At 40.3% G+C, this 14,070-nt stretch overlaps 1 protein-coding gene across 2 annotated transcripts in view; it reads right to left on the bottom strand.

Moving 5' to 3' along the window:
- Positions 1-8,606: 8,606 nt before the first annotated feature.
- The window catches only part of ZC4H2 (zinc finger C4H2-type containing), a 34,800-nt gene continuing 29,336 nt past the window's right edge, over positions 8,607-14,070 (bottom strand). For both annotated transcript variants that reach the window (XM_010973662.3, XM_010973661.2), the window contains one exon: positions 8,607-13,256. In XM_010973662.3, coding sequence (XP_010971964.1) covers positions 13,124-13,256 — 133 coding nt within the window. In that variant the 3' untranslated portion in view covers positions 8,607-13,123. The remainder of the gene's footprint in view (positions 13,257-14,070) is intronic.

Raw genomic sequence — 14,070 nt, 5'->3', positions numbered from 1 at the left:
TAAAGACAGCAAGAGAGAAACAAAGAGTTACAAGGGAACTCCCATAAGGCTCTCAGCTGATTTCTCTACACAAACACTACAGGCCAGAAGGGAGTGGCAAAATATATTCAAAGTCCTGAAAGAAAAAAACATGCAGCCTAGGACACTTTATCCGGCATGGCTATCCTTTAGAATACAAGGAGAGATAAAGAACTTCACAGACAAGCAAAAACTAAATGAGTATAGCAACACTAAACCCATGTTAAAAGAAATACTGAAAGGTCTACTCTAAATAGAAAAGAAGCAGGATGCTACAGAAATGAGAAAGTCAAAACTGGAAAAGTGATAACACATGAATTACAAATAGAACAAACATGAACTTGTAAAAAATGAAGACATATAAATCATTAAGAGTGGGATAAGGAAGCAAGAAAATATAGATTATTCTTTTTCTTTCTTTTTTACATTTTTTTGTTCTTGGTAGGATGATTTTGAGATTATATTACTATTTGCTTAATAAAAACACTTACAGTAATGTATTGAAAGACTTACTAAAGAGAGTAACCACAATCCAAAAACTTACAAGTAAGTTATAAAAACTAAAAAAATCCATGATAAAACGAAGTAAAATTATCAAACCACACAAATAAGAAAAAAGGAACGAAGAGGAAATACCAAAGCAACTGCAAAAATAAGTTCAAAATGGCAATAAACACACATTTATCATTAATTATTGTAAATGTAAATGGACTAAATGCTCCACTTAAAAGACATAGAGTGGCAGACTGGATAATAGAGCAAGAACCTTCAATGTGCTGCATGCAAGAGACCTGTTTTAGGCAGAAAGACACATATAGATTGAGAGCAAAGGATAGAAAAAGATATTCCACGCAAATGGAAAGCCCAAAAAGCTGTTGTAGCAGTACTGATTTCAGACAAAATAGACTTTAAAATAAAGGCCATAAAGAAATATAAAGAAGGACATTTTATAATGATTGAAGGAGTAATACAAGATGAGGATATTAGACTCATTAATATATATGAACCCAATATAGGAGCACCTACATACATAAAACAATTACTAACAGAGATAAAGGGGGATACTGAAGGGAATACAATGATAGTCAGAGATTTTAACATCGCATTAACATCACTAGACAGATCTTCCAGGCAGAAAATAAATAAGGCAACAGAGAAATTGAATGATACAATACAAAAATTAGACTAGGTGGATATTGTCAGAGCATTACACCCCCCAAAAAAATAGGGTATACATTCATTTCAAGTGCACATGGAACATTTTCCAGGATTGATCATGTACTTGGGCACAAAAAAAAGCCTCAACAATTTTAAGAAGATAGAATTTGTCTCAAGCATCTCTACTCAACATGATGCCATGAAACTAGAAATCAACTACAGAGAAACAAAGGTGAAAAAGGAAAACATGGAGATTAAACAATATACTATTAAAAAATCAATGGTCAAAGATGAAATCAAAGTTGAAATTAAAAAATACCTTGAGACAAATGAAAATGAAAGCACAACCACACAAAATTTCTGAGACACAGCAAAGGCAGTGCTAAGAGGGAAATTTGTAGTGATACAGGACTTCCTCAAAAAAGAACTATCTCAATTAAACAATCTAACCCATCAGCCAAAATAATTAGAAACAGAAGAGGAAAAAGCCCCAAAATGCAGCAGAAGGAAGGAAATAATAAAGATCAGGGAGGAAATTAAGAAAACAAAGATTAGAAAACAATACAAAAATCAATCAAACAAAAAGCTGGTTGTTTGAAAGAGTAAATAACATTGACAAACCTCTGGCCAAACTCACAAAGAAGAAATAAGAGAGAGCACAAATAAGCAAAACAGGAAAGGAAAATGGAGAAATTACAACAAATAAAATATAAATATAGAATATCATAAGAGAAAATTATGAAAAACAATATGGAAGCAAAATGGATAACCTAGAGGTGATGGACAAGTTTCTGGAAACATACAGTCCACCAATAGTGAATCAAGAAAAAACTGACCACTTGAACAAGCTGATCACTAGAAATGAAATTGAAATAGCAATAAAAAAAACTTCCCTACAAATAAAAATCCAGGACTGGACAGCTTCACTGGGGAATTCTACCAAACATACAAAGAACTCATACCAGTCCTTCTCAAACTCTTCCAGAAGATTGAAAAGGAGGGAACACTCCCAAACTCATTCTGTGAAGCCACCATCACGCTGATACCAAAACCAGGCAAAGACACTACCAGAAAAGAGAATTATAGTCCAATATCACTGATGAACATAGATGCCAAAATCCTCACCAAAATATTACCATATAGAATCCAACAGCACATAAAAAAGATTAAACATCATGACCAAGTGGGGTTCATCCCACGGACACAAGGCTGGTTCAATATATGCAAATCAATCAATGTAATTCATCACATCAACAACAGAAAGGACAAAAACTACATGATCATCTCAATAGAGGCAGAAAAAGCATTTGATAAAATTCAGCACCCATTTATGATAAAAACTCTCACCAAAGTGGGTATAGAGGGAACATATTTCAACATAATAAGAGCTATATATGACAAACCTACAGCCAGCATAGTACTCAAAGGTGAAAAACTCAAAAGCTTCCCACTAAAATCTGGGACAAGACAAGGCTGCCCACTATTACCACTCCTATTCAACATAGTCCTGGAAGTCCTAGCCACAGCAATCAGACAAGAGAGAGAAATAAAAGGGATCCAAATTGGAAAAGAAGAGGTAAAAGTGTCACTATATGCAGATGACATGATACTATATATAGAAAACCCTAAAAGGTCACACAAAAACTAGTAGAGCTGATTGAAGAATTCAGCAAGTTAGCAGGTTAGAAGATCAACATACAAAAATCAGTTGCATTTCTTTACACTAATGATGAATCAACAGAAAAAGAAAGTAAAGAAACAATCCCCATTAAAATAGCACCCAAAGTAATAAAATACCTAGGAATAATTCTAACCAAGTAGGTGAAGGACTTATACATGGAAAACTATAATCCACTGATGAAGGAAATTAAAGAGACTTTTAAAAATGGAAAGATATCCTATGCTCCTGGATTGGAAGAATCAATATTGTTAAAATGGTCACACTGCCCAAGGCAATCTACAGATTTAATGCAATGCCAATCAAATTTCCCAGGACATATTTCACAGAACTAGAACAAATCATACTAAAACTTATATGGAACCATCAAAGACCTAGAATTGCCAAAGCATTACTGAAGAGAAAGAAAGAAGCTGGAGGAAGAACTCTCCCAGACTGCAGACAATATTACATAGCTACAGTCATCAAGACAGCATGGTATTGGTACAAAAACAGACATATAGACCAATGGAACAGAATAGAGAGCCCAGAAATGAACCCACAATCTTTGGTCAACTAATCTTCAACAAAGGAGGCAAGAACATACAATGGAATAAGGACAGTCTCTTCAGCAAATGGTGTTGGGAAGATTGGACAGCAGCATGTAAATCAATGAAGCCAGAACACTCCCTTACACCATATACAAAAATAAACTCAAAATGAGAGAGAAGCAAGATGGTGGAATAGAAGGACGCTTGTAGGTTATCCTCTCCCACAAATACACAAAAACACACATCTACAGACCTACTCAGCCAACCAGAGCACCTGCCAAACTCTGACAGAACATCACCCTCATCAATAGACAAAGACGCCAAAAATCTGTTAGGAGAAAAGGAAAAAAGAAAGAAGAAAAGCAAAACCATGTGAGACCGATCCTGCGGGGGGGGGGGGGGGAGCAGCAAAGGAGAACTGGCACTCGTTCTCTGGGTCCCCCCGCTCCAACAGAGAGGCCAGCGGGACCGAACGGGAGCCCCTGAGGCTCAGATCTGCCCTGAGCAACCCTTGACTGACAGAACTGAGTTAAAAGGGCACAAAGGGTCCCCATGACACCCAGCCTGAGACGCGAGCTGGCAGCTGGGGCTGGGACAGGCTGCCCAAGCCAGGTGGAGGACTGAGGCAGCTGCAATGAGGCAGCCCCAGGGGACTGCAGGGTGCTGCGCACCATGGCTGTGAGGGGATACAGAGCAGAACAACATCAGTCCCCCACAAATTGCAAAAAAAGCAAAGCAACATGGCTGGCGTGCCCTGGGGGAAGGGGCGCCGTAGCCTTTGTCTACTCAGACCTGTGCTGCCATTACTGGTGCATCTCGTGAGAAGAGAGGCGGGGCTCAGGCACAGCAGCCATCTCCTCCTGTGCACAGTGCCCGGGTGGGGGCAGGGCCAAGACCTGAATTTGCACCCCGGGGTTCCACAACCTCCTAGGCAGGACTGAGACTTGTTTACAGCCCGAGGCAGATAGGATCTTTCTGCTCCAGCACCTCAGAGAAGTTGCACTGCCAAGACAAACAAGGAGATGAGATTTGGCATGGAGAAGGGGCGGGGCTGTTCTGTTTTCCCAGAGCCCGCCTTCAGAGTGTCGACCCGAGGCAGAGTGGGCAACTGCACACAGCAGCGGAGCGGCCGGTGCCGGAAGTGGGCAGGTGGCCACCCCCCTTCCTGGCAGGAATGCAGCACCTGACCACGGTGCTGGGAGGAGGCACGATCTGCCCACCTGCCTCCCCCCAAGTGCAGCATCTGACTGTGGCATCAGGAGGGGGAGTGACCCACCCACCCACCGGGTAAGAGCTAAGCACCTGACCCAGTGTTAGGAGGGGGCATGATCTGCTAGCCAACAGCCACTGGGAGCAGCACAGATGAGTGCGCCAACAGAGGGCCTCTGGAAACAGCAATCTGAGTTTGCAAAACAGGGCAAAGACAAGAGATGTCTCAATAAAATCATTAAGAGCACACCATCTCCAGGAGAACTAGATAACTGATACTCCTTAAGCCACAGTGCCAGAGAGATACGAGCAATATGAAGAAGCAGAGGAACTACTCCCAATTAAAAGATCAAGAAAAGTCCCCTGAAAGCACTATCAAGGAAATAGACATTGATGACCTACTAGATCAAGATTTCAAAAAAGGAGTGATCAAAGTACTGAAGGAACTAAAAGAAATAGTGTTTGAAGAGATAAAATAGGTCAAAAATGAAATAGAAGCTATAAATAAGAACCAAATAGAATTAGTAAACTCATTTGCTGAGATGAGAGCTGACCTAAAGACTGTAAAAGCAGGCTACATAATGTAGAGGAATGAATAAGCGACCTAGAAGACAGGACAACAGAAAGCATCCAAGCAGAACAGCTGAGAGAAAAACAAACAAAAACCAATAAAAACAATAGAAGGGACCTATGGGATAATATAAAGCATGCCAATCTATGCATAATAGGGGTTCCAGAAGAGGAAGAAAGAACAAAGGGAATTGAAAAGGTATTGGAAGAAATCATGACTGAAAACTTCCCAAACCTAAAGGAATCAGATATCCAAGTACAGGAGGCTCAGAGGATCCCAAACAAGAATAACACAAACAGAACCACACCAAGACATATCATAATCAAGATGGCCAGAGTCAAGGATAAAGAAATGATCCTAAAGGCAGCAAGAGAAAAACAAAGAGTGAGTTACAAGGGAACCCCCATAATGCTCTCAGCTGATTTCTCTACACAAACACTTACAGGCCAGAAGGGAGTGGCAAGATATATTCAAAGTCCTGAATTTAAAAAAAATGCAGCCTTGGATACTCTATCCAGCAAGGCTATCCTTTAGAACAGAAGGAGAGATAAAGAACTTCACAGACAAGCAAAAATTAGAAGAGTTTAGCAACACTAAACTCATGCTAAAAGAAATATTCACAGGTCTATTCTAAATAGAAAAGAAGCAGGATGCTACAAAAATGAGAAACTCATAACTGGAAAGGAGATAATTGCCATGAATTACAAATAAAATAAACACAAAATTGTAAAAGAAGATTTCTAAATCAAGAGTGGGAGAGGGAAGCAAGGAAAGCCACTGTGGAAAACAGTATGGAGATTTTTCAAAAGACTAGGAATAGACTTACCATATGAATCAGGAATCCTACTCCTGGGCATATATCCAGAAGAGACCCTACTTCAAAATGACACCTGCACCCCAATGTTCATAGCAGCACTATTTACAATAGCCAAGACATGGAAGCTGCCTTGATGTCCATCAACAGATGACTGAATAAAGAAGAGTCGGTATATTTATATGATGGAATACTATTCAGCCCCCAAAACCGAAAGCATAATGCCATTTGCAGCAACATGGATGTTCCTGGAGAATGTCATTCTAAGTGAAGTAAGCCAGAAAGAGAAAGAAAAATGCCATATGATATCATTTATATGAGGAATCTAAAAAAGAAAAACAAACAAAACATAAATACAAAACAGAAACAGACTCATAGACATAGAATACAAACTTGTGGTTGCCAAGGGGGCGGGGGTTGGGAAGGGACAGACTGGGATTTTAAAATGCAGAATAGATAAACAAGATTATACTGTATAGCACAGGGAAAATTATACAATATCTTGTGGTAGCTCATAGAGAAAAAGAATGTGACAATGAATATATACATTTTCATGTATGACTGAAAAACTGTACTCTACACTAGAATTTGACACAACATTGTAAAATAACTATTACTCAATAAAAATGTAAAAAAAAAAAAAGAAACTCAAAATGGATCAAAGACTTAAACATAAGACAAGATACAATAAACTTCCTAGGAGAAAACATAGGCAAAACATTATTTCACATACATCTCAAAAATGTTCTCCTAGGGTAGTCTACCCAAGCAATAGAAATAGAGCAAGAATAAACAAATGGGACCTAATGAAACTTACAAGCTTCTGCACAGCAAAGGAAACTAAAAGTAAAACAATACTACAAACTACGGAATGGGAGAAAATGTTTGCAAACGATGAAACCGATGAAGGCTTGATCTCCAGAATATATAAGCATCTTATATGACCTAATGAGAAGAAAACAAACAACCCAATGCAAAAATGGGCAGAAGACCTAAACAAGTAATTCTCCAAGGAAGACATATGAATGATCAGTAGGCATAAGAAAAAAATGTTCAATATCACTAATTATGAGAGAAATGAAAATCAAAACTATGATGAGTTATCACCTCACACCAGTCAGAATGGCCATCATTCAAAAATCCACAAATGACAAATGTTGGAGAGGCTGTGGAGAAAAGGGAACCTTCCTACACTGCCGGTGGAAATGCAGTTTGGTACAGCCACTGTGAAAAACAATATGGAGATTCCTCAAAAGACTAGGAATAGACTTATCACATGACCCAGGATACCTGCTCCTGGTCATATATCCAGAAGGAACCCTACTTCAAAAAGACACCTGTACCTCAGTGTTCATAGCACCACTATTTACAATAGCCAAGACATGTAAACAGCCTAAATGTCCATCAACAGATGACTGGATAAAGAAGCTGTTGTATATTTATACAATGGAATACTATTCAGCTATAAAAACCGACAACATAACACCATTTGCAGCAACACGGATTTCCCCGGAGAATGTCATTCTAAGTGAAGTAAACCAGAAAGAGAAAGAAAAATACCATATGAGATCACTCATATGTGGAATCTCAAAAGACAAAACATAAATACAAATCAGAAACAGACTCATAGACATAGAATACAAACTTGTGGTTGCCAAGGTGGTGGGGGTTGGGAAGGGACAGACTGGGAGTTCAAAATTTGTAGATACTAACAGGCAAATGTGGAATAGATAAACAAGATTATACTGTATAGCACAGGGAAGTATGTACAAGATCTTGTGGTAGCTCACAGAGAAAAATAATGTGACAGTGAATATATGTATGTTCATGTATAAATGAAAAATGGTGCTCTACACAGGAATTTGATATAACACTGTAAAATGATTATAACTCAATAAAAAATGTTTAAAAAAATATGACCACCTACCTGCTGTTGAGGCATCCTTTCTGGCTTTCTGGATGGAACCCAGATGCCTACTGTTTGGCAGTGAGTTACTTGGTCAGGATGTTGAAGAATGTCTGGAGTTGGGGCTGGCAGTAGGATCTAGAGATCAACAGCAATGTCTCAGGCCCTTGTAGTTGTCAGGGTTATAGGATTTCAAGCTCAGAAGTCTAGAATAAGGTGATGTATGGTGGAGAAAGGCTCAGACATAACTGCTGCTGCATTGGGTGTGCACAGCAATGTGGGGAAAGAATCTGTAACAGGTGCACCCATCATCAGCAGGGGGCCGCACCTACTCAGATGGCAGAGTGAGTGGGTCAGGGTCAGAGCTCAAACTGTCAAGAACCCCTGAGAATGCTATCACATGGATTAGAAACAATAGACAGTTTGCCCTTAGCACTACCAGAATGAAAGAAGGCACAACTGGGCCCAAAAGTGTAATAGCGTTACCAACCATCCCAGTTTGCCAAGGACTGCGGGATTTATCGGGGTGTAGGACTTTCAGTTTTAAAACCAGAACAGTCCGCTCTCTCTCTCTTCCTCTCTCCATTATCACCTGTGTTCTGCCAATTCCAAAAGGGGGTCAGTGAAAACTATGTTGATTATACAGGAGGTCAAATTATATAGTGGTAATGCTAGGGAACAAACTATGGCTTTTAGGCAGAGAAGTAACATTACCAGATAGATGTTTTATCACCCAACATTTTATTATAAAGAAATTTATATCTACAGCAAATTTTACAGTTACCACCCATATGCCCCCACCTAGATCCTACAATTAGCATTTTACTGGGCTTATTTTATCACATGCCTATCCTTCTATCCATCCACCAATCCACCTAAGTTTTTATGCACTTCAAAATAAATAAATTGCAGACATCAGTACACTCTTCTAAGCATTTTTGTTGTTTAGTGGAGTCAGACAGATCCAAATTTGAAGGCACTTGACTTCTACCAGCTTTAATTTCCTCATCTCTAAGTTGGTGGCACTGTAAGGAAGACTTGATTTGTTTACTTTATCAAACACTCAATGTTTTTATGTGCAACCCATAAGTATTCTCTCATTTAATCCTAATAACAATTCAATGAGGTTAATTCTATTATTACCCCCATTGTACACATGAGGTTTAAAGACGTTAATGAGCTCACTGAAGATCACACAGTCAGCAAATGGCATTGCTGAGAGTTGAATCCAGATTCTCTGACTTTGGTATCCATGCTCTTAGCCACTACACTATGCTGTCTCCCATATATGATAAAGCATGTGAAAATACTTAGCACAGTGCCCACTAAATTATAGACATCCAGTGAATGGTGATCCACACCTTCTTTGTTTTTAAAATTTTCACTGCAACTCCACACAGTAGGCATTATCTCTAGTTTACAGGTGAGGAAAGTGGAGGTTGGAGAAGTTTGATAACTTACTCAAGAATACACTGCTAATAAGTAAAAGATTTAGGATTTGAACCCAGGAACAACTGGACCCTGGGTCAGTGTCATTTCCCTGTCCTGTGAAGTACAGAAACCACTAAAAGTGTACATGTGCTTAGACCACGTTTGGGGAATTCTTGTTTAGGGATGGTCTTCCCTCCCCAGCCACAGCAGAAAAGAATGTGGTGAAAAGAGGGGATTCTGCCTAGTACCTAGGAGGGGTCTGTGTCTTTTATAACCATGAAACAGACTCAATGGCAGGTGGCAGTAGAACCTCAGAGTCTCATCAATCTCCAGGAAAGGAACCATGACTCTCAGCCATCAGCTTTCTCTCAATGGGAAGCCCTACATGGGGGCAATCCCCTCCCTATTGTACCCCTACTCTTCTTCCCGCTGCTCCCTCCCTTCTCCTTCCTTCTTCTCTTCCTTTTTCCTCCTTCTCCTCCTTATCATCATCTTTGGCCTCTCAAGAAGTCAGTCATCATTTTCTTCCTCATAGCTATCATTGACTGAATGCTTCTCAAGTGCTGTTTTAGGCACTTTACATATATTATTAGTTCATCAAATGTTCACAACAACGCTGCAAGGAGAGGACTACTACTATTCCTACCTCACATATGAGAAATTGGAGGCCTGGAGAGGTTAAGTAACTAATCTAAGGGATCAAAGGGTGCCTGGCCCTGAGTTAACAGCCTTCCCAGAGTTAACCTTGGGAGATATTGATCACTGCAAACATGCTGATAATTGCTATGGGAAAGTTGAGGGCATAATAGTAACAAGGAACTGGACTTTAAGAGCAAAATTGCTAAAATTGTCTGGACTTCCCCTGTGGGGTGAGCACCTATCCTCAATGTAAAAGCGACCTCTGACACAAAACATGTATACAATTCATCCTCACTATGTCAAACATGTAAAGAGGGCCCCAGATTGGGTTATTCCCAGATTGGAAGACCTGAGTTCTAGTTGTGGCTTTGCTCTTAATCTGCTAAGTGACATTGGGCAAGTCAGTTCCCCCTCTGGGTCTCTGTAAAATGTAATACTACATGCTCTACTAACTACTACTACTAAGTTTTGGGGGGTTGTTTGTTTTACAGCAGTAGAACTTGAAAACACTAGATAGCAGCACTTTATCCAGTAGCTGGTAGGTATAGGTGCTCAACATGTGATTGTTCTCCTCCCATTCAGAAGTGTTCCCTGAGAAATAGCTGACCTGGTTAGTAGTGCTACTACTGAATTGACAGATATGATCTCCAGTGTGCCAAGGATGCAGAACAGTGACCACTCCTCCTATACTTTACAGGGACTTGCTGAGGCCTCTATAGGTTAAGGTATACTCCAAGTCACACAGCTGAGTGTCCTCCCTTTGCCCAGAGTGAGTCTAGGCCACTTCAAAAGCAGACTTGTAGCTGAACAAAATCTGGAGTGATAGAGGAATGTCAGCTAAGACAAACAGTATTTTTTTTGGTCATCCAACCTACCTAATGCCAGAAGCACAAGGGGAAGAAGGAAATTAACACTTACTGAGTTCTTCTGATATGCTGGCATTGCTCACAACAGCCTCAGAAGTAGGCACTATTATTTTCCCCATTTTCTAAATGAGGACACTGAAGCATAGAGAAGTTTCTTTCAACTGTTGGGTTTCTGGAAAACACTAGGACAGTTTAATATACAGAATATTAATTGGGGCATCCTTGGGATCAACACTTGTAGAAGAGAAGAGAAGAGAAGAGAAGAGAAGAGAAGAGAAGAGAAGAGAAGAGAAGAAGGCAGGATTGGACAGAGGGACTGCTGAACTGCAACTCAGTCTTAATGGAAACTACAGTCCACCTATGGGGAGCTCTGAAGCTGGAATGGCTCTTCCAGAGTTATTCCCTATTATATTCCTATAGGGAACCAGGCCTTTACATTCCTGCATCAGTCACTGGATTCCTGGTCCCTGGTTTCTAGTTCAGAGTTATTTTAACTACTCCTATCATCCATCCATCCCAAAAGGGAGAAAAGCTTAAAAAATTATCATGGAGAAAAAATACAGAAAACAAACAGACTTGAGAACCAGACAAATTGAGTTCAAATCCTGAAACTTCTCTTACTAGCTGTTTGTTTAACACTGTACAAGTTATTTAACTTCTCTTAGGTTCAGTTTACATTTTTGGAAAATGGCAATAAGAATACTGAGCTTGAAAGGTTGTTTTGAAAATCAAATACAATCATTTATATAAAGCATCTTATATAGAGACCTGACAGAGTAGGTACTGAATAAATGGAAATTATAATTATAGGGTAAATTATTGTGCAATGGTGTGCCTGGTTTTCTCATTTGTAGGGTGGAGAGTATAAGAAAGAAGAAGAGCTACCCAGAAAAGGAAAGGACATTTCATCTTTTCTATTACCTGGCACTAGTAGGCACTCAGTCAGCATTTACTCCAACCAACAAATGTTTATTTAAAAGAATTTGTAGAGACATAATGCTCTTACTTTCAAAGAGCAGAGGAACCTTTTATATACTATGAACACACAGACTCTCGGGCAACTTAAAACTACAGTTAAGAAATGAAGGAAAAATATCCCCCCTCCCCAGCCTGGGACTGATATCTGGGGCTAAAAGTTTTTCAGTCAGTTAGTCCCCATCCCCATCCCTTAAGTTTGAAAATGACTTAACTAGAGATCTGGCTTTGGTGGAAGCACTAGCTGTAGGGTTTGGGGAGCCTGGTGCCTTTTCTTTTGAGAGGGAAAGTCACCTCCACAATCCACAGGAAAGGGGTTGGCCAAAAGCTGACCTGAGCTGAGGCTGCCTTAGAGAAGAGGGAAGACCCAAGAGATGGAGGGATGACTGTAGTAGAAGTTCCACATACCTACCTGTATAAAGTGATTGGCATTCATTTGAATCTCGATCCACTACTCTGATCTCCAAGATATACCATTTGACTAAGTGCCAGAGTAATGGTTTTGAATAAAAGGCAACACAAATGTCAGCCTGGGGCCTCTCCAGCCTAAGTCAGCCCCTATAGTAGAGTCCTCAGACCAATGACAGGCAATGAGTTAAGCAGGACTTATAGAGTGGGTCTGGCCACCTGATTTCACTGTGGGGAACTTCTACTACTGATTTATAAAAAGTAGGGTTATGGGGGAAAAGTCCACAGATTTCAGGATCCCCAGACACAACCTGGTACCTGAGAACTTCAACATATCTGGGAGACTGCAAGGGTGTGGGGTGGTGAATTCAATAATCATAGTCAGGCCTCCCAAATGAATATGAAAAAGAGAGCTTGTCCAAGGTACCTCTGGGTCTTGAGGATGAGATGAAGGTAGGGGTGGGGGAGGTATATGTACAAGCCTATAGGAAAGTCCAGCAAGAAGACTATTGTCCCTTCAGAGCCTAAGGCAAAAGTACAGGGAGGGGGCACCCTGGAGCCTTCACCTGAAAGAGGATATGGGCATCCCCAGCCCTCAGAACGTAAGCCCCAGGCCTCAGGCATAAGAGACAGAGAATCACATCTGGACCTTCCACCGCCCTTCCCTTAGCTACAAACAAGGGCAGGGGTTGAAATGTAGGTGACAGAGATGGGATCTCCAGATACACTGACATTAGAACCTGAACTACATCTCTTCCTAAGCCAGAAACCCCAAGAGCAGAAAGAAGTAAGAGCAAAGTGAGAGAATGGTTGTGCTTCCATCACATTAAATAGGAGACTTCATAGAGGTGGGGAAAGGGTGTTTCACATCAAGACATCAATCGCTCTGGCCAAGGGAAAGGGATATGAGCAGCATAGCTCTATGTGTTCTCCCTCTCTTCATTCATCCTGCTTCCGTTTCGGCTTTTTGGGGTTCCGGGACCGACTCTTGGCTTTGCACAGAGGGCATATAGGTGCATTCCGGTGAATTTGCTGATGACATGACAAGCAGGCCTGGTGGGGGACACAGGACAAAGAAAGTTAGTGTTTAGATTCTTCTGGGCCATGGTTCATCCTTCTGATCCCCAGGGACTCAAAAACCAATTGTGATTTCTCCAAAGGAAGGAGCAGTAATCAGTGACTGAGACCGAAGCAGCGAGATCAGTGCCGGATGTAAGGGATGTAAAGGATATAAGGGAGTGAGAGTCAAAGAGGGATATTGAGGAAAAATACCCAAAACTTGGAAATAAGGCAAAATGAGAATTAAAGGTCCATTAAGCATGACACTGGAGCATGGTCTAACAGGCCCACTCAAGGATTATTTAATTCTCTAGGACAGATATCAGTAAACTTGTTATATAAAGGTCAAGATAGTAAATATTTTAGAATCTCTTTTCAGGTCATATGATTTTAATTGCAACTACTCAACTCTAACTGCTTTAGATGAAGAAGCCACAGACAATATATAAACAAACAAACATGTGTGTGGGTCAATAAAACTTTGTTTACAAAAACAGGGAGTGGGTACCCAGACTTGGTATATGGGCTCTGGTTTGCCGACCCTTGCTCTAGGAGAATGTCTCTTTGTTTTGCTATTTACTATTGATCAGGACCCAGATCCTATGACTTATATTGATAAGGTGAAAGTGGTTTTTGCCTAGTAAAGATGCAAATTATTTCTGTTCCAAAGAAAGATAAAGATTACAGTTTTATTGTCTTATAGGACATTAACCAGTTTTGGATTTAACTTTGCAGTCATTTCAGCATTCCTTTCCTTTCCTGACTATACGATCGTTTGTTCCTCTAATGCTCTTGGAACCAGCTTTGT

The sequence above is a fragment of the Camelus bactrianus genome, chromosome X (genome assembly GCF_048773025.1).
Source record: "Camelus bactrianus isolate YW-2024 breed Bactrian camel chromosome X, ASM4877302v1, whole genome shotgun sequence".
NCBI classification, from domain to species: Eukaryota; Metazoa; Chordata; class Mammalia; order Artiodactyla; family Camelidae; genus Camelus; species Camelus bactrianus.
The sequence above is the reverse complement of the archived record's forward strand: the minus strand, read 5'-3'. Positions and strand labels throughout refer to the sequence as shown.